This window comes from Pseudophryne corroboree, chromosome 9, assembly GCF_028390025.1.
Source record: "Pseudophryne corroboree isolate aPseCor3 chromosome 9, aPseCor3.hap2, whole genome shotgun sequence".
In the NCBI taxonomy this organism is placed as follows: Eukaryota; Metazoa; Chordata; class Amphibia; order Anura; family Myobatrachidae; genus Pseudophryne; species Pseudophryne corroboree.
The window spans coordinates 420,663,560-420,685,640 of record NC_086452.1 but is presented as its reverse complement, the minus strand read 5'-3'; the positions used below and the strand labels follow the sequence as shown (position 1 = coordinate 420,685,640).

At 46.7% G+C, this 22,081-nt stretch overlaps 1 protein-coding gene across 1 annotated transcript in view; it reads left to right on the top strand.

The window, feature by feature from the left end:
• Positions 1 to 22,081, top strand: part of SUCLG2 (succinate-CoA ligase GDP-forming subunit beta) — a 475,764-nt gene that overhangs the window by 83,262 nt on the left and 370,421 nt on the right. The window contains exon 2 of the mRNA XM_063940931.1: positions 20,396 to 20,537. Coding sequence (XP_063797001.1) covers positions 20,396 to 20,537 — 142 coding nt within the window. The remainder of the gene's footprint in view (positions 1 to 20,395; positions 20,538 to 22,081) is intronic.

Genomic DNA, 22,081 nt, shown 5'->3' with positions numbered 1-22,081 from the left:
ATCTTCTCGATCAGCCATAGCAGCGTCCATCTGCTCTAATTTTTCCACCAGGACAGTGGTCATAATTCTTGCAGCTTGCTCCGTTTTGTTTGGCCGGCGCCTCCTTGGCGGAACAGTATATACTGCAGACACAAATCAAATAATATGTTATTGGAATTTGCAAAGAGCTTATATAAAATAGCAGTGTTTGCAAACGTGTTTTGTGGCCTCCTTCCACCTACACACTGCATATACTCTGCAACATTTATCATTTTTAATTGTATGCATTTTTTTCTCAGATGTAATGACGTTAATGTTTAGAGTTGTTAGTTTGTGTTTAGTTTACGTTAATTGTTAATGTTAGTTATTATGCTTTTAGGATTGTTGTACTTACTGTTTCCACGCAAAGGCTGCGTTTGTGCAATTGGGGCCATTTGACTTGGCCCAGCCGCTGTGTCTTCTGGCGCATCAGTGGTTTCAGTCCTGCTGGGCTCCTGTACAACTGGGTCAGGCATAGTGGTTGCCATCGGTTGCGTATCATCCAGTACGAGTAGTGGAGATGGTGGTGGTGGTGATCGGGTGTCTGGGTCCTGTGCTCGGGTATCTGGGTCCTGTACGCTGCAGGAGGAAGCAGCACAGGCCTGTCTTGTTTCTGCTGCTGCTATGCTGGAGGATAAGCTAACCGGTGTTGCAAGTGCTGTGTGGCCAAATATGGTGGCACACTGCTCATAATATTGCCACTCCATACGGGCAGCACCACTTCTGTTTCTGTTGTGGTCGTGGACCTTATGGAAATTCCTTTTAAGGGCCTTTAGTTTATTGATTACCTGCTGGGAGGTACGGTGGAATCCAGAGGCTGCAAGCATCTTCGTTATGTTTTTGTATGTGATTGCATCCTTAACAGTCCCTGTCATTTGGTGGGTGATTTCCGACTCCCCTCTTATCCGTAACAGCTCCCTAACCTCATCCTCACTCCAGTTTGCCATATTCCCCAAGCACTGTAGCAATGCAGCACTGTGAATGTAGTAATAAAAACACACTGTTTAAAGCGTGCTGCCTGTTTATTTCCGGGTTCAGACAGGTGACATCATGCAGGGAGACAACCTATCATCTCCTTTTTAAGATTACCGGGTTGAATATAGCGGGTCTGAGGCTTCACACTGCCAAATGAACCGTTTCTGAACCGTGTAGGATCCTTCTTTTTACACGGGTTGAAATACCGGGTTGTTTGACACGGTAAATTCATAATGGCGCTTTCACACTGCACCTCAAACCGGGTTGACACGGCTCAAACTCGGCAATATACCGGGTTATTTTTGCGATGTGAAAGGGGTATTATTATACAGCAATTTTGTTCAAATGGAAAAGTCAGTTTCAGGAATGAAATAAAGAAATGGTTAAACCCTTCAATACTGGTTCATAAAACTTTTTTATTTTTTTTTATTTTTCATTTGAATAGGGTCTGTGGACTTTACTTTGCGCTTGCTGAAGGATACACGCAGTAGCGGCCGTCTTCTGGCTGCATCTCCCGCTATGATGAAGATGGCGAGTGATTTTAACCGATGGGATATTTCTGTGAAGCATTACTCCTATACGGAGTTTGTTTGTCAACTATCTTATTTGTGCTGTCGATCTCCTATTAAATGAGCTACGATATTAATAAATGACTGCTTGCTGTTCTTGACAGTGATTATACCCCTGATCCCGGTCCAGCTGGATAAATGATGAACCGGTGTGGATACTTTTTCACATCGCATTTTGTGTCCTGGCTCTGGAACCTTGGTCATGGACAGGGTTTTTCCCAGGTACATGCAACGGGGTATGAAAAGGAGCTAATAGATCTTCTTTTACTAGAACCTGGATAGAGTAAATTTGGAACAGGCACTCAGACCGCAGCGCATCCGGCTCAGACCCCAGAAAAACGCTGGTCAAGACCAGGTTCGCGTAGCCGCCGCACAAAACCTGGGTAGACCTAATTCATACACTCAAAACCTGGCTTTTTCCCAGGTCCACGGGTTGTGTGAAAAGGATATTCGTGTGTAGCGCCAGGAAGCCTGACCATGCATGGAAGAAAAAGGTCCCCCCCCCCCAAACATAATATCTTATAGCTCCTAATCATATTAAACTAGATGCAATGCAATCATCGGGCTGATCTTACGATTTTTAGCTGCGCAGTCTAATAATGCACGCAGCCGTTGATGCCGATCAGATGATAGGATCTGACCCATTGCATGGCATTTTTCGAACTTGTGTTCATGAATTTCCAATTATCTGACATTGCTGCTTTTATTTAAAAAACTCAATAGGGACAGGTGATTGTTTGGATCGGACCATTAAATCAGTTAGTGTGTACACTCAGAATCGGATGTCTTCAATATTTGATCAATCACTATGAAAATCGTAGTCTGAGTGCAATCGTTCAGGTGTGTACCGAGCTTTATTTATATGTGTGAATATTGCTACAATATACTGTATACAGATGGGTCCATGTTTATCTTGGCCTTTACTAGGATTAACTGAGACTGGGCAGTCGGACTTAATCCCCTGCTGTAAGGACCTAATCCCCTGCTGTATTTTTCTCTGTATTGTATTGCTGCTGAGAACAGTAGATGAAGGATTTATGTAAATAAACCATGGTGTGCCTAGGCGCAGCAAAGAAGCCAAGATAACCGTGGATCTATCTGTACATCCTTTTTATTCAATGCAATTTTGTAGTGGTCTATTTAAAGTCCTTTTTGCACCCAAAACGTTGCTGCGTCCCTCTTTGCCAATAGCGCAGTTCGCTGTTTTCAGTGACCTACATGGAGCCCGGCATTGGACATTTGTGGTGTAGGAAGGCAATGCTTTTAGTGCACAGATGAAATCTTGCCCAGCTGAAACATGTAAGCATGCAGAGCTGTGGGATCTGTGTGGTACTGTACATATGGTGCGGCAGAAGTGTGGAGCTGAAGACTTCCCACACTTGTTCCTTCCTCCCCCATATGCAATCTGCACTTATTATCTCGTTACTGACTATACAAACTAGTTTCTGCAGGCAAGTGCTGAAGTTTGTACCTTTTACTTCTGCTGTCCGTGCACTGGCTTACCTCAAAGGCTCAGCAGTGTCACAGTTTGTGCCGGGATAGTGTGCCTTCCTATAGCTGCTCAGTAAATGTATATGGAAGGATCACTGTGCTCCCATCTTTATTTTTCTGCACATTTTAATTAATATTTCTGGATGCCTCCATGCTGCTTTAGTCCAAATAAACAAATGTTATCCATAGGAAACAGATTGCCTAGTGGCCAAATTGTTGCTTAAAAGCGAATGATTACTTTGCTTGACATTAACAGGCAAACGAGTCTTGATAAAGCTTGTATCGTAATTAATTTAGAATCATAAGTGTCCTTTATTTAGAGACAACAGTGAGCAGAATAGCATACGAAATATTAGTTTTCATGTTAACATCAATTTATGAAGGATATACATGTAAATCAGGGCAGCAATGTGACACGGTGGTCAGTATTGCTGCCTAGCATTGCTTAGGTCATGAGTCAGACCCTGACCAGGGTCTGACCTCCCTATGTTGTCCCTATGTCTTTGTGGCTTTCCTGGGTTTCCTATCATACCTGAAAGACATACTGGTGGGTTCATTGGCTTGCAGTAAGATGAACCCTAATGTGTGTTTGTGTGTCTATATATTGTCTGTATGGTGGGGAATGTGTGTTATAAAGTTCATTGGGCCAGGGAGTAATGTAAGTGATTAAATATTCTGTGTAAAGAATATGTTGTATGTAAGTTCTATATAATTAAATATGAATACATAAATAATCTCTCTCGGCTGAAATTATTATGTTGTGTTTATGGAACTGTAGAAAATCCCAACATTCAGTGATTGCACAGAGATGAATATTCCCCGTCAGCCATCATTTACATAATTCGGGGTCCTGCTTCACTGTTTCTGGGTCCCTACAGTATTAGTATCTCAGTAATGGGTCAGTCCCACATGGAATTGGTGTACACTGTATGACTAGGATTAACCATATTTTCTGCTATAAATTCATGCTCTAAATTAAATACTGTAGAATGTTCTAGGTTTGGTTCAAAATGCCGGCAGTCAGAATACTGACTGACCTTCATCCTGACAGTAAGAATCTTCCTAGCCCTCCCCTCCCCAGAATAACCCTAACCTAAGCCCCCCCCATAGCCTAAATCTAACCCTCAACCCCCCGCAGCCTGAGATGCTTATTGGGAATTCCTATATATATTTATATATATATCTCCTATATAATAGCCCAGATCTGTGATTTTGTGATTCATTTGCTAACGCTGGGCGGAGTCACAACAGTGGGCGGAGTTAGTCAAATGAGTCACAGATCTGGCCAAATCTATAGGACACTAAGAGCAGCTGCAGAAGCAGATAGTATGGACATGGCACAGGCAGGGGTGCATACCTCTCAGCTTTCCACACACACACACACACACACACACACACACACACACACAGAGCGAAAAGGGGGCGTGGCTTCACGGGAGGGCCCCTGTTTTCGTCAGTGAGGGGGCATGCCCAGCGCTCTGTGAGCTGCTGGCATGCCCCCAGGGGCTGATTATGAGTCCGGGGGGCACAGGGTACTTGAGACAGGGGAGCCCTATCTCATTGCTGTGCCTGCTGTGGGGTTGGGGGCGTGGCCTAATCGCGCCAGGCGAGGCCACGCCCCCTTATACAAATTACGGGATTTTTTTTTTTTTATGGAATTTTGGCCCCTCAGCTAGGGCTAAATCCAGAGGAGGTGGTCGCTCCCCCCTACACATCCGCACAGGCAGAAGAAAGCAGGGAGACTGCTGCCTCCCTGCAACACCACAGACCTGCCAATACGCAGCAGCGTGTGCTGACTGTAGCACAATGCTGCCGTTGTTGCTGGGGGAGCTTCTGAGCTGGGACAGAGCTACTCGAGCCGGGGGGACCCCTAAAACTGTGGGGCCAACGGTACGTACCGCCTGCCCCCCCCCCCCCCTTAATCCGGCTCTGCTGCTGGAACCCCCCCTTAATCCGTACCCCCTGATGCCCCCTCTCCCTCTGTCTCCACTATTCACCGCTGCTCTGCTAAGCAGAACAGCGAGTACAGGAGCTTTCCAACTGCCCCCCCCCCCCCCCACCGCAGGACACTGCGACCCGCGGGTGGGACAGCGGGACAGACCCCAAAAAATGGGACTGTCCCGCGAAAATTGGGACATTTGGGAGGTATGGGGGTGTGTGAGGGGGTATGCCGTACTTGACCCCCACATCAGCATACTCAGCAGGGTCTCTCTGGCGGGGAGGAGCGTCACTTTCTGGCACACTCCACGCTTCTTAGCTGTAGTTTTGTGGGTCACCAGCCGCTGTGCACTTTCCGTACTGCCACTGTTATCTCCAGCCCCGGCAACCCCACCGCTAGCTGCAGCACACACTTTAGCCGGCGGGTAGCGCTGCAGAAGTCCGCGCTGCTTGCAGGCTCTCTGACCCCCTCCTCCCTCCAGCAGCAGCGTCTCCTGGGAGCTAACCAGTCACTCCCAGTCTCCCCTTAACCATAGTGCCCAGCAGCCGTGAGGTCCGCGCCACGTGCATGCTATGACCCCCTCCTCCCTCCAGCCGCAGCATCTCCTGGGGGCTAACCAGTCACTCCCAGTCTCACCTTACCACAGTGCCCGGCAGCTGCGCGAGGTCTGCGGTGTGTGACTGAGGAGGGGGGGTGGGATGCGGACGGGCAGAGGAAGCAGGACTACAGCCTAAGAGAGTCAGCCATGCCAAGTCTCCACCAGCAGCAGATCCCAACAGGTTGGAGTGGAACAGCAGCAGCCAGCAGCAGTGACTCCGGTAAGACACATCTGTCTGTCACCACTGTTCTGTCCCTAATACCAATCTCTCCCGTGCCCTGTGTTCTGTCATGTCCCTGTCACCCCTGGCCTTGACCTGCCACCCTTATCCTGGCCCTTTCACCCTTATCCTGGCCCTTTCACCCTTATCCTGGCCCTGTCACCCTTATGCAGGCCCTGCTACCCCTATCCTGGCCCTGTCACCCCTGTGCTTGCCCTGTCAACCCTATACTGGCCCTGTCACCCCTGTCCTGGTCCTGCCGCCCCTACACTGACCCTGTCACCCCTATCCTGTCCCTGTCATTTCTGTCCTGGCCCCGTCGCCCCTGTCCTGGCCCCGTCACCCCTGTCCTGGCCCCGTCACCCCTGTCCTGGCCCCGTCACCCCTGTTCTGACCCCGTCACCCCTGTCCTGGCCCTGTTACTGCATACCCTCCAACTACCTTTTTGGCAGGTACAGTACCTGCAGCACCTCCAGACCTCTCCCCAATGCACCACACCTCCGCACCTTCCCCTCCACCACATGTGGCACTCCACCCCTCCCCCACATGCTGTGCCTCCAGACCCCCTACACCACCCGCGGCTCCCACTCCTCCACCCCTTCACCACCCCCAGCAATCTCCAGGCCCCCTCCACCATTCACTCCCCTTATATGTCTCCCCCACACCTGCCCCCCTCCACCCGCAGCATCTGCAGACACCATCCTCCATCCGCGGTCCCCCCCTCACCCACCCCTCACCCACCAATGGCACCCCCGCACCTGCCCCTCCACCACCTGCAGCACCTCCGGACCTCCTTCCCCATCCGCCGCAACACCCGTACCTGTCCCTCCCCTACCCATGGAGCCTGCGGACCCCTACCCCACCAGCGGCACTCCCGCCCCTTCCCATCCCACAGCACCTTCGGAACCCTTCACCCATCTGCAACATCCCCACACCTGCCCCTCCCCCACCCATGGCACCCCTGCCACTCCCCCACCTGCAGTGCCTCCGGACCCCTCCCCCATCTGCATCCCCCACTCCTCTGCCCCTCCCCCACCCGCAGCACCTCCCAACCCTTCCCCATCCGGGCCCCACCCCCACTTCTGCCCCCCTCCATACGCAGCATCTACAGACACCATCCGCAGTACCCCCTGCACCCGCTACATTCTGTACATTGTGGCCTGCAGGTGCTGTTTACGCGGTCGCAAGGGGCTGCGCCTCCTTCACCATCGCACACCCTTTCATTGTGCAATATTTAACCACTAACAAAGGAATGCAGGTGATACTCCATATAACACAAATATTGAACCCCAGAAAGGCATGCAAGGGTTAAGGGGGCGTAGCCCCTTGCGACGGTGTGAAGAGCGCCCGTAGGGCGCGATGAAGCACCTAGTATATATATATATATATATATATATATATATATCTTTTTATTTTTTCTCGATAATTAGCTAGCATTAGTATCCTAACATCATGCAGAAGCATAACCAGTGAGGCTATTCCATAGTGCTGGAAACTGTGGTCATGAGTTGCCTTCTAGATGACATTACTGGCCTGTTGACCAAAGTATGTTCCAGGCAGAGAAGTAGTGTGGCCATCCTGACACAAATACTGTTAAAGGAGGACAGAGATCCTAACAGAAAATTGATAGCAAAGCTGGCAGGGAGAGAAGACGACAGAGAGAAAATAAATTGCTTGAAATGGGGAAAGATAACAGAGAATGGAGAAAATAAGCTTCTAAGGAGAGGGGAAGGAAGAAGGAGAGAGGTAACGTAGGAGACTGGTAAACATTTTGAAGACATCACTGCAGTCTGCAAACCTGGATATTACCACCAGATCTTTGTGTTACTGTAGGTGTCTTGAATTGTCAGCGGCCTCTTAGTAATAAGACTATAACCGTATATTCAGATACAGATTCTAGAGCAGCATGTTCCAAGATTCAGTAAGTTGAATAAGGGACACACAGCAAGACTGCTCAGTCTACCAATTACATGAGCCTGAGAGTTCAGCTACGGAACGAATGACTTGGAAGCTTATTCAGCATTCCAATCTAATTTGTGCTGTCAGACGAGCGTTAAAAACAAGATGGTGTTTGCTGTCATGGCCTGCCATGTTTTGGGAACTTGGCACCTTAGGGACTTGTTAGTTTTCAAACCTTTTTCAACACTTCATTTAGACAAGTTGTGCAAATGGTAGGGTGGTATATTAAGTAGTCTTTTCGGGCTGACTATTTTCCCTCCATAGCCTGGCTACCACCCTTCTACAGACTAGCCACGGCCCCTAAATTTTATTCATAAAACTTTGGTCACTCTGTATTAAAGTAATAGTTCAAAAAGTTAAAAGGCTCACCAGTGACTTTGACAGCGATGAGTCAGAAAGGCAATCCGGTTGCTTGTGTCAGTAGTTCCATAGTGAGTGTGTGTATTTCTGACTTTTACTATGTTCCATTCCAATGTACAACGTTTAAAAAATGAGTGATGTAGGGTATCTCCTTGCCTTCATCCTCTAGCCATAACTGAAATCCAGCTTCATGAACATTGGATTCTCCAGGAATATTACCTATGTACTTGAACAAGGCTAGGTGGCCGCGACGCGCATCTAAATGGGTGCCGCCCTTATAACACTGTCCCATGACAATACTTAGAGAATGCAATGTTTCCTGTTCTGGTTCTCTTCATAATGAGCGTTACAAGGTGGTTGGTGAGGACTGTGTCAATATGCTAGTACTAGCAGGGCTTAAAGTGGTCCTAGAAAGGTGGTGGAACTCCTTTACCCAGCCCCCATGCCACCCCCCCTCCTTACATTAAGCGGAGCCAGGGCCAGTGCTAGGGTTTTTGGCACCCCCCCCCCCCCTGCAAACTTTAAATTAGTGTCCTACTTCCCATACTTTATAAAGGGACATTGATCTCACAAAGAAGCAACTTGGTCACATAATAGTACTTTCAATTCAAATTGCACACAGTAGTAGCACCATTTAATTCACATTACACTGCATAGTAATGCCTCTTATTCAGGTTACTCAGTAGTGCCCTTTATGCACATTGCACTACACAGTGGTACCCTCTATACATTTTATGCCACACAGTAGTGCCCCTTATATACAATTTCCACAGTAGTGCCCCTTATACACAATTCCCATAGTAGTAGTGCCCCTTACACATAATGACCACAGTAGTGCCACTTATACACACAAAGGCCACAGAAGTCCCGCTTATACACAAAATGCCCACAGTAGTTGGGCCACTTATATACAGAATGCCCACAGTAGTAGTGCCCCTTACACATAATACCTACAGTAGTAGTGCCCCTTATACACATCTCTAACTCTGTCTCTTCAGCAGCTCACTGCCTGTGTCCCTCCAGCAGCTCCATGCCCTGCATTCCTCCAGCAGCTTCCCCACTTCTGTTGTCGCTTCAGCCCCCTCTCATCTTGTCTTCGAGATGTACAGAGCCTGCTCCTCTTCATGGCTCCTCTTCACTTTAGCAGTGGTGACAGCATGACCTCACATACGCCATGACGGAAAAGGAAGCTACTGGGCCGTGAGGAGGGGATGAATGCTGTCCAACAGACACAGCGTGTGTGAGTACCAGGAGGGGTGGGCTGTATTGTGGAGGAGGAACATGGTGCCACCAGGACCTGAGGAAGGGGGAGGTGGCTGCAGCTCATCAGTAACACATCTATTGATGTAGGTGATGGGGCAGGTTTTTCTGTTGTTATTACTGTGCAGGGAAATGGAGGTGGTGGAACTAGTTCCCCCTACCATTAGAGGTGGTGGAACTCGGTTCCACCTCGTTCCCCCTCACTTTAACCCCATAGTACCAGGTAGTGGAAAGGAGTTTAACCGCCTCCATTTGCGGACTCTCCAGTTTCATAGCTACCAGTGGGATCAAATCTGTTTTTGTTCAGACCCCCGGCCACAGTGATAATAGTTCTTCAGTGGTGACTTATTTTGGAGTTGGCCGGTTGCACAGTGAATTAATAACCTTTCTGTAGAACATCCTAAGCTTTTGGAACCCCCAGAAAATCCCATTATAGTTTCTCAGTCCTGTGGGCGAGTGAGTACATTCCTGTTATTGCCAGACTCTGCTGGATAGTGTTAGGAGTTGGCTGTGATATTGCAGTTCTTGGTCATGTTAGTTATGTTAGGACACAGTTTGTTCTTATTGCTGTTTTTGTGTGTAGCGTAACAACACATGCTGTCAAAACAAGGGTGAATTACTGATTTGAATGGGAACCAAGTCTCTAAATACACAATTACAGCTAATAATCATAAAACTTGACTTTGGGCTTGTTTGTGAACTTGTTAATCATGCCCAGTTCCCATAAAAACCAGTATGCAATGCAGCATTAATCTGTTTTTGATTAAATATATAAACTACTGATTTGGTTACACCGCAATGACAAAACTCCACACCATGCAATGGAATTGACTGGCTGCTTCTAACTAACACATAAGGGGGTATTCAGTTGAAGTCGGAAACTGATGTTTTAGCAGAAAGACGGCAGTTTATGACTTTTTTAGGTCGGAAGGGGTTCCGACCTATTCAATCGGGCTGCTTTTTTTCAGACAAGTCCGCAATTCCTACTTGTCGGAAAACACGTGGATTCGCGGATTAGCTGCGGATCCACGTGTTTTGTCGGATTCCGCGGCCAAATCTGACAAGTTTTGGCCTGTTTCCGATAATGTCAATGCTCATTGAATACTGCATTGGATCCGACAAGCATTGAATACCCTCCATACAGTAGGTTCTCAAACTCTACAAATGGTAATTGAGTAATGAGCACACCTGTGGCCTCCTAGGTGACTTGGACAACATGAACTATTTGGTGTCCTGAGGACCGAGTTTGAGAACCACTAAACTAACAAAATGAAAAGGAGGATTCATTACAGTACTATAAGGAATGCAATAAAGATGCAAAAATGCAATAAGAGCAGCTAAAATTGAAAACGAAAAGCAAATTGCTATATAGAGTAAAACCAATTCTAAAGTTTTTTAAAATACATAAACAGTAAAAGGTTCAAAAAGGAGAACATAGGTCCATTAAAAGATGAATTTGGAGTATTGTTAAATGATGATGAATCAAAATCAGAAATACTGAACAAATATTTTTCAACAGTGTTCACCAGAGAAGAACTGATGGTGGGAGTAGTGCATAGCGAAAGTGACAGTAAGGATTCGTGGTTAGATACTTGTTTAAGTGCAGAAGTAGTCAGGGAGAGATTATGCAAAATAAAGATTAATAAATCACCTGGCCCGGACGGACTTCATCCGAGGGTTCTTATGGGAGCTTATCACAACTAGCAAGACCCCTATACTTGATTTTCAATAGTACAATTAGATCTGGCATGGTACCGAAGGATTGGTGTATAGCAGAGGTAGTGCCATTATTTAAAAAGGGATCTAAAAATCATCCGGGTAACTACAGGCCGGTTAGTTGGACATCTATAGTGGGGAAAATATTGATAGAAATTCTAAGGGATAGCATACAGGAGTATTTGTAGACCGCTAAGATTATTAGCAAGAACCAGCATGGGTTTGTGAGGGACAGATCATGTCAAACTAACTTAGTTAACTTCCACGAGGAAGTGAGTGACAATCTTGACCAAGGAAAAGCAGTGGATGTGGTCTACTTAGATTTTGCAAAAGCCTTCGATACAGTGCCTCACATGAGACTAATCATCAAATTAAAAGAGCTTGGCCTAGGAAAAACTGTTTGTACATGGATAAGTAACTGGCTGGACAACATCATTAGGCTGAAAAATCAAAACAAACTCATCAGAAAGAAAGCAAAAACATTAGGTGTGGCCAAATAAACTGTTTGTAACATTCTTAAAAAGAAAGAACGCAACGGAGAACTCAGCAACACCAAAAGACCCGGAAGACAACTGTGGTGGATGACAGAATAATTATTTTCCTGGTGAAGAAAAACCCCTTCACAACAGTTGCCCAGATCAAGAACACTCTCCAGGAGGTTAGTGTATATGTGTCAAAGTCAACAATCAAGAGAAGACTTCACAAGAGTGAATATCGAGGGTTCACCACAAGATGTAAACCTTTGGTGAGCCACAAAAACAGGAAGTCCAGATTAGAGTTTGCCAAACAACATCTAAAAAAGCCTTTACAGTTCTGGAACAACATCCGATGGACAGATGAGACAAAGATCAACTTGTACCAGAGTGATGGGAAGAAAAGATTATGGAGAAGGAAAGGAACTGCTCATGATCCAAAACATACCACCTCATCAGTGAAGCATGGTGGTGGCAGCGTCATGGCGTGGACATGCATGGCTGCCAATGGAATTGGTTCCCTTGTATTTATTGATAATGTGACTGCTGACAAAAGCAGCAGGAGGAATTCTGAAGTGTTTCGGGCAATATTATCTGCTCATATTCAGTCAAATGCTTCAGAACTCATTGGACGGCGCTTCACAGTGCATATGGACAATGACCCGAAGCATACTGCGAAAGCAACCAAAGAGTTTTTTAAGGCAAATAAGTGGAATGTTATGCAATAGCCAAGTCAATCACCTGACCTGAATCCTATTGAGCATGCATTTCACTTGATGAAGACAAAACTGAAGGGAAAATGCCCCAAGAACAAGCAGAAACTGAAGACATTTGCAGTAGAGGCCTGGCAGAGCATCACCAGGGATGAATCCCAGCGTCTGGTGATGTCTATGCGTTCCAGACTTCAGGCTGTAATTGACTGCAAAGGATTTGCAACAAAGTATTAAAAAGGGAAAGTTTGATTTAGGATTGTTTAGTTTGTCCCATTGCTTTTGGTCCCTTAAAATGTGGGAGGCACATATAGAAACCGTTGCAATTCCTACACCGTTCACCTGATTTGGATGTAAATACCCTCAAATTAAAGTGGAAAGTCTGCAGTTAAAGCACATCTTGTTTGTTTCATTTCAAATCTGTTGTGGTGGTGTATAGAGCCCAAAATATGAGAATTGTGTCGATCTCCCAATATTTATGGATCTGACTGTATTTATCAATGACCTAGAAATAGACCTGGAAAGCACAGTGTCAATCTTTGCAGATGATACTAAACTTTGTAGGGTAATTAAGTCAGAAATAGATGTGGAGACTCTGCAGAATGACTTATATAAACTTGAAATCTGGGCGTCTAAATGGAGAATGAGGTTCAATATAGAAAAGTGCAAGGTTATGCATTTCGGGACTAAAAACAAACTTGCATCCTGCATATTAAACGTGGAAAGTCTAGGGGTAACAGTTTTGGAAAAAGATTTGTGGCTACTCATTGACAATAAACTTAATAACCGTATACAATGTCAAAGTGCAGCAAAGAAGGCAAGTAAGGTGCTTGCATGCATAAAATGGGGAATTGAGACAAGGGACGAGGATGTAATTCTGCCGCTGTACAAATCATTGGTACATCCGCACCTGGAATATTGTGTTCAGTTTTGGGCACCACTGTATATAAAAGATATCGGTGAACTCGAAAGGGTTCAAAGGCAAGCTACTAAATTGATTAAAGGGCTAGAGCAGGGGTGGGGAACCTTTTTTCTACCGAGGGCCATTTGGATATTTATAAAATCCTTCGGGGGCCATACAAAAATTCTCAACTTAAAAAATGACCCTGCCCCCCAGCAGGTCTGCCCCATAGAGGTACTGTGTGCGCCAAAAAATGGGTGTGGCCAGTTAAAATGGGACGTGATACACATATGCCCCCACAGTGTCAGGTATACAAATGCCCCTCACAGTGCCAGGTATACAAATGCCCCCACAGTGCCAAGTATACAAATGCCCCTCACAGTGCCAGGTGTACAAATGCTCCTCACAGTGCCAGGTGTACAGATGCCCCCACAGTGCCAGGTATACAGATGCCCCTCATAGTGCCAGGTATACAAATGCCCCTCACAGTGCCAGGTGTACAAATGCCCCTCACAGTGCCAGGTATACAGATGTCCCCACAGTGCCAGGTATACAGATGTCCCCACAGTGCCAGGTATACAGATGTCCCCACAGTGCCAGGTATACAGATGCCCCCACAGTGCCAGGTATACAGATGCCCCCCCACAGTGCCAGGTATACAGATGCCCCCCCACAGTGCCAGGTATACAGATGCCCCCACAGTGCCAGGTATACAAATACCCCCACAGTGCCAGGTATACAGATGACCCCACAGTGCCAGGTATACAGATGCCCCCACAGTGCCAGTTATACAGATGCCCCCACAGTGCCAGGTATACAGATGCCCCTCACAGTGCCAGGTGTACAAATGCCCCTCACAGTGCCAGGTATACAGATGCCCCCACAGTGCCAGGTATACAAATGCCCCCACAGTGCCAGGTATACAGATGACCCCACAGTGCCAGGTATACAGATGCCCCCACAGTGCCAGTTATACAGATGCCCCCCACAGTGCCAGGTATACAGATGCCCCCCACAGTGCCAGGTATACAGATGCCCCCCACAGTGCCAGGTATACAAATGCCCCCCACAGTGCCAGGTATACAAATGCCCCCCACAGTGCCAGGTATACAGATGCCCCCACAGTGCCCCCCCCCCCTTCCGTGCTACTTACCGCTCCTTTCGGCGGGACACGGAGGAGAGCGCGGCTATGTTGGGCGGCGGCGTGTAGGACTTGAAACCAGCCGCCGGTTCGAGAGCCAATCAGAGCTCGCGGCCCGGCAGCCGCGGCCCCTGATTGGCTGCCGGTCCGCGAGCTCTGATTGGCTCACGAACCGGCGGCTGGTTTCAAGTTCTACACGCCGCCGCCGCGCTCTCCTCCCTGTCGTGACACTGACAGCTGAGACGCGCTGCCGCCGGACTGAGCGGCGGCGTGTCTCACTGGGAGAAGCAGGTGGGCCGGAGCAAACAGCTTCGCGGGCCTTATACGGCCTGCGGGCCGGAGGTTCCCCACCCCTTGGCTAGAGGGACTGGATTACGAGGAAAGGCTTACTAGGTTGAACATGTATACACTGGAAAAGAGGCGGCTAAGAGGAGACATTATTAATGTCTTCAAATATGTAAAGGGGCACTACAAAGAGTTATCAGAGGAATTAGTTATTAAAAGAACTCTGTTTAGGACACGTGGGCACTCGCTGAGGCTGGAGGAGAGAAAATTCCGTACGCAACGTAGGAAAGGGTTCTTCACTGTTAGGGCAATAAAGATTTGAAATTTCTTGCCAGGGAAGGTGGTAATGGTGGACTCTGTGAATTCATTTAAAAGGGGATTGGATGAATTTCTAATTGAAAAGGATATCCAAGGTTACAACATTTAAAATATTGACGTTGTTAATCCGGGTGTAACATGATTTGTAGTTGTCATAAAAACATTCTTCAGCAAGTACAGTTAATTCAACTCAACTTAATACAAAATACAGGTTGAACGCGATGGGCATTTTGCCTCAAAATAAAAACTGTTATTATGTAGGGTAGAAGTTGATTTACTGACAGACACAGTAACGACACTCTCAAAATGCTGACATTAATTATGCCGACATGTACAAAATGCCGACATAGTCAGAATACCAACATTTGAAATGCCGACATGTCAAAATGCGGACATGCGTTTTTAAGGCATTTTCCACCAAAAACAGACTTGTCATACTTTACCATCCCAGTGGACCTGGAGGGGGAATATAATAGTGTTTAGAGTGCAGCGAGCCATGCGAGGGGATGCGTTACACTTAAACATTGTCCATATATGTTGACCTATGTCGACATTGACAACCCCCCCCCCCCCCCCCCCGGATAAACTCATGTCAGTATTTTGACATGTCAGCATTTTAAATGTTGGCATTTTGAACATGTCGGCATAATGAATGATCGTGCCGGTATTTTGACTGTTGGTCAGTGGCTGTTGGGAGTATGACCGTCGGTATTGTGTCCTTCGATAAATCATACTGAACCCATTTTGAAAATTGGCTCTGGCATTTACTGATTGCCACACATGGTGCAGTTTTCTTTGGACAAATCAACCAAATGAACAATCTTTTTGTATCCAGCCCTGTGTTGGTTAAAGGATTACACCCATCTCATGGTGTGTTGAGTTATCTGAAAAGCCAAAAGCACAGACTCCCTGGTGGTACAGGTCCTATTTGCTGGACATTAAGGTGGACCTATACATCAATGTTGGTGGCCATTTTGTGAGCTCAGCTAGCACTCATAGCAAAAACGCTTCCGTAGCCATTTTCGTGTGGTTGGCTCAGCTGCCAAAATGACTGCCTTGATTTTTGAAGGTGCACTTTAACAGTAGCTAGAATGGTCATTTGCATTTACATTACAGTGACACATTTGAATATACAATAATAACAACAATATGATACCACACAGGGTAAAACTACAGTATTTCATTGTATTACTTTTCATATTAGCAGATAGCCCTGCTGTTGATTAAAAACCAAGACGATGGGGTAAGAGTATTTGTTCTTATAAAAATGGTAATGAGCAAGACTTCATCTATTAAACTATATTAGGCAATGACCTTTACTATAGTAAAGTGATTGCGTTGATCTCTAAAGAAATTTTTAGGTGTTGTTCAGTTACATTGGGGCAGAATTATTAAGCCTGGAGAAGTGATAAAGCAGTGATAAGTGCAAGGTTATAACACACCAGCCAATCAGCTCTAGTATGTAAATTTACAGTTAGAAGTTGATTGGCTGGTGCTTTATCATTTTCCCACTTATAACTGCTTTATCATTTCCCCAGGCTTAATATATCTGCCCAATTGTGTGGTAAATGTGGTATTTATTGTCTGCACGTAAATCACCATTCATAGGGGCTGATTTGCAAAGAGTGATATTCTAGTTATCACTCGTTACTAATCTTAAATGCTGCTCCAACCAGTCGGCTCCTAACTGTAATTTTTCAAAGAAATGACAGCTATGAGCTGATTGGCTGGGACACCATTTAAGATTAGTAACAAGTGATAACGAGGATATCACTCGTCGTTAAATCCGCATCAAAGTTTGGAACAATTTCTGTGGTACTAAAGGTATGATGTCTGATTTTATATATTGTAATTTCTGCATTATTAACATCCCATTTTAGCAAACCATTGGTATGAATGGAAACATAAATCAGGAGACTCTGACCCGGATGTTCTAGACTGTCAGCAATTATTTTTGCCACCCATAAATGCAGGACTGGAAAGATTGGACTCGGCAGGAAGAAAACACTCTGCAGGTTTGGTGTGCATAGCCAAAAATGGCTTTTGAACCCAAAATCACCTGTGGTGCTCTCCCCGCTGCCATCCGCCATGTGTTGTGATTGGACAAAAGTACTATCTGTATGGAAAATCTTACCTAGGCATCACCAAGAAGTGACTCAACAATCCATGGTGGGCATTGGAGAATTTTTTAGATTTTTGGGTTGCATTAGCTTTGTACAGCATTTTATATAGTCGCTGTAATCTACAGGATCTTCTTTTTTTCTTCTTTACTTTGTGTTGCAGTCGAAGGTAATATTCAGCTACTAAATTTACCTCCACGGATGGAAATGTCGCTTTTTTGCATTTAGCTGTCTTTTAAGTTCTTTGGAATGGAAAATAGGGAATGATAAGAGTATCGTTAAGAAATGATGGGTCTGTCACAGTCCTCGTGGTGTTCTACCTGCACTTTCCTGTAGGCTAAAGCCCAGTACTCACGGGCCGATCAAGGAGAGATGCGTGCTGAGCGAACCGCTCAGCACACATCTCTCCTGCCGCTCAGCACAGCGCGATCTGTGCTGAGCGTGCGGGGGGAGACGGGGGGGCCGCTCACTTCACCCAGCGGGTGAGGTGAGCGACCCGCTAGATTGGCCTGCATGCAGGCCAATCTAGCAGCGGCGATAGCGATGTGCGGGGCCGCGCATCGCTATCGCCGAGGGGGCTACACACGGAGCGATCCTGCCGATATTCTAAGCAATCTAGTCAGATTGCTTAGAATATCGCTCCGTGAGTACCCCCCTTTAGAGTTAACGGTACATCTTGCCAGCTGGGAGAGACCACTGCCGTCCATGTCTTCACAGATGTTCTGTTTTCCGCTCCAGGCTTTTGTGACAACGAAGAGATGTACTTCTCAGATTTAACGTGTTCTAGCTGTGGAATGGCTTAAAGCGAGGTTTTATGATCAACCTTTCCTTACAAATAGAGTTGAAATGTTGAACATTTGCAATCATAAAACTTTTAGGCTATCTTTTTATTATTATTATTTTTTTTTTTTAGTAGTTGCTTTTTTTATTGTTTTGACGAGTGTTTTATGAGTAAATAGTAAAAAAAGATTTTTATTTTTTATTTTTAACTGGAGTGTTCTGCGGGAAATTGAACGTATTCCAATCTGCAGTACACTCGCCTACAATTAATATTATTCTTCACGATCCGTCGATAAAGTCAGTTTTTATTCTTTTATTTCCGTTGCGTTTCTTACAGGAACTTTCTCGCTTATACAGTTTTTAAAACGGAGAGCAAGTGGGTGAGAAAAGTCTATTTCACGGTTTGCTAAAATTTTCTTTGAACCTATATTTATAATAAAACTGTGGCCGTGTTTTTTAAATTCCTTAGAAATTAGTCTTATAGATTTCTATCATTGCTTAGCAGATATGTCTAATGCTGGTCGTTACTGCTATTCAAATGGCCACTTCATAACATCCATTTACATAAATGTGTTATTGAAACTGGAAATACATTTAAAGGAATAGATCCTTTTATTCCTTCGTCATAATGATATGTCAGTAACCAGAAACTTATAACAACAGGAAAGCAATTGTTACACACAGACATGATCGTTAAACAAATGATCATGAAATAATACTACTTCTCTAGGGATGCCCGGATCTCTCCCCATCCCAACTCCTCCCAGGAAAGTAGTCGGGCCTCCCGAAACTTGCCCCCTTTGACAGTATAGTGGGTGGACAGGTGTTGTGATTCACCACGCCCGCCTTACTCATCCTACCTTAACATCATACTCATTAAATGCCTTCTATAGGCACTGCGAGGAGCACTGCATCAGGGGTAGTACACATCAGGAACAGTGTGCGTGGGAGGGTGGGTTTTTTTGGGGGGGGGAGGGGCGGGGGAAGTGGTATGTGCTTTTAGGATGTTTTGCTTAAAACTGGGATCAACTAAAAAAATTTCGGACTGAGATGTGGGACCCAGAGGAGGAGATGGGGGAGAGCCGCGGGCAGCCAGGAGAGATCAGCGCTACAGCAGGATGTTACACAGCCGCGCCGCTCATGGCAGCGTCCACCCGGCTCCAGGAAGTGAGGTCACGCTTGCTGGAGCCGGGTGGACACTGCTGTGAGGTCGGGCTTCTGTGTGACATCCTTCTGCTAGTGTTCACTCTAGGCTGTTTTAGCAGGGCGCCGCGCCCTGCCCGTTTTTTAGCAGGCAAAACCCGCCCTGCCCCTTTTGCGGCGCCCTGCTAGAACAGCCGCCCGCTTCCTGCCCTCCCGGCGTGTATAGATGCCGTGCGCATGCGCGCGGCATCCATTCACGCATTGGGAGAGGGCTGGGGGAAGCCCAGCACCGACGGAGGTGCTGGGCACGCCCCCAACAGTGCAGTCGCCGGCCACAGACGCTCTCTATAGTAGCGTCTGTGGGCCGCACCGCCCCCTAAAATGACGTAGGCGTGGTCACGCCCCCTAATTTGCGTGGCAGCGCCCCCGTTTCAGATGCGCGCGCGGCTTCGTCGCGCGCGCACATGTGCCCCCGGAGTCTGGCGTCCTGCCCCTTTTCACTCCTAGAGTGAACACTACTTCTGCAGCGCTGCTGTAGCGCTGATATCCTCCGTCTGCCGGCGGCTGTCCCCCGCTGGTCTCCCCGCGGCTCCCCCCCTCGCCCCCCTCTCCTTCTCTGGGTCCCTCATCTCAATTCGACTTGACAAAGTCGACTTGAGATGGGATAGAATAGGGGTTGTCGGATCCATTCCGACAAATGCATGTCGGAATGGATCCGACGCCAATTGAATATACCCCTAAGTCTCAAGTATTTTGGATAATAAATCCCACACTGTAATCCCTTTCTTTGGATTACTTTCCTAGATACCTGCTCTAATAGGGAGGGTGAAGAAAAATTCCTGGTTGCACCCAGCTGGTGTATTGATGAACTCTTAAGTCCAATTAAATATTCACAGATGCAACAAAGTGCCAAGCTTTACTGTAACAAACTGTTTACGGCATATGAAATCAATAACATAATTACAATTACAATACTTAAATAGAACTGCAACATTATGAGCATGTATAATATAGGTAATATCCAAAGTCCACTGTGCACAGATAGATGTCTCTACTAGGGTCAATACCTCCAAATAAATTCTTCTAGCATAGAGAGGTTTTAAATAGAATGTTATCCACAGTTGGAGTTCCCCGCTGAAGTATGTATTGGGGCAGCAGATAGTTTACAACATGGGTCAACGCATTTCGCCCTCTTAGAGCTTTATGAAGATGTGAGAGAGGATATCATCCTGTTCTAAGTGGAGATTTATTTGCTTAGGTAGCTAGCGTAGTATGAAAATGTTCACGTGTACATTATGTAGTCGGTCTGGCGTTAGTAGGTTTCAGTGGTCGTGTACTGTGGCGCTTAGCCCTCCCTCATCTTCATTTTGGCATTTCTTTTGTATGTAGTCACTTAAATGTCTTCTGTTTGGTCTCTAGGGTGCCCAGGTGACCACGAGAAGATGGCTGAACCTACAGGAATACCAGAGCAAAAAGCTGATGGCGGATAATGGTGTCACGGTGCAGAGATTCTTTGTTGCCGACAATGCCACAGAAGCCCTTGAAGCAGCTAAAAAACTAAGTAAGCATGCCTAAATTTTCTTTTTGTTTGGAGAATATTTAGTCAATCCTAGAAAATCAATAGTACATTTAAATGTATCCACATTAAGATGGTGACTACTGTAAGCTTCATGTTGTTCACCTGTAGGAACATATAAGATGAGATTAGGGGTTCGGCATGATATACCGCTGGACGGGATGCCGGCGATCATATGACCGACGCTGGCATCTAATCTCAACATTGAATATCCCGACGTGGGAGAGGGATACTATTCACACCCTCCCGCCCCCGTTTCCCCTCCGCTAACCCTTCAGGGATGGCTACTAGGGCTAACCCAAGTGCCAAACCCAAAACCCCACTCTGGCCTTAACCCTAACAGTGCCCCCGATACATAACTTCAGGATGTCGGTGTCAGGATGTTGGTGGTGTGATTCTGGTGTCGGTCACATGACCACCAGCATACCGACAACCAGGATGTTAAACGCATCCATAGATCAGGAGGAACTCTCTTTCCATTGGTCACACAAATCTTTTTTTCTCTATCGTCCTAGTGGATGCTGGGGTTCCTGAAAGGACCATGGGGAATAGCGGCTCCGCAGGAGACAGGGCACAAAAAGTAAAGCTTTTCCAGATCAGGTGGTGTGCACTGGCTCCTCCCCCCATAACCCCCCTCCAGACTCCAGTTAGATTTTTGTGCCCGGCCGAGAAGGGTGCAATCTAGGTGGCTCTCCTAAAGAGCTGCTTAGAAAAAGTTTAGCTAGGTTTTTTATTTTACAGTGATTCCTGCTGGCAACAGGATCACTGCAGCGAGGGACTGAGGGGAGAAGGAGTCAACTCACCTGCGTGCAGGATGGATTGGCTTCTTGGCTACTGGACATCAGCTCCAGAGGGACGATCACAGGTACAGCCTGGATGGTCACCGGAGCCGCGCCGCCGGCCCCCTTGCAGATGCTGAAGTCAGAAGAGGTCCAGAATCGGCGGCTGAAGACTCCTGCAGTCTTCTAAAGGTAGCGCACAGCACTGCAGCTGTGCGCCATTTTCCTCTCAGCACACTTCACTCGCAGTCACTGAGGGTGCAGGGCGCTGGGGGGGGGCGCCCTGGGAGGCAAATGTAACCTATATAAAGGCTAAAAATACCTCACATATAGCCCCCAGAGGCTATATGGAGATATTTAACCCCTGCCTGGATTCACTAAATAGCGGGAGACGAGCCCGCCGGAAAAGGGGCGGGGCCTATCTCCTCAGCACACGGCGCCATTTCCTCTCACAGCTCCGCTGGTCAGGACGGCTCCCAAGTCTCTCCCCTGCACTGCACTACAGAAACAGGGTAAAACAGAGAGGGGGGGGGGCAAATTTATGGCGATATTTTGATATAACAAAGCAGCTATAAGGGAGCACTTATTATAAGGCTATCCCTGATATATATATAGCGCTTTTGGTGTGTGCTGGCAAACTCTCCCTCTGTCTCCCCAAAGGGCTAGTGGGTCCTGTCTTCGTTAGGAGCATTCCCTGTGTGTCTGCTGTGTGTCGGTACGTGTGTGTCGACATGTATGAGGACGATATTG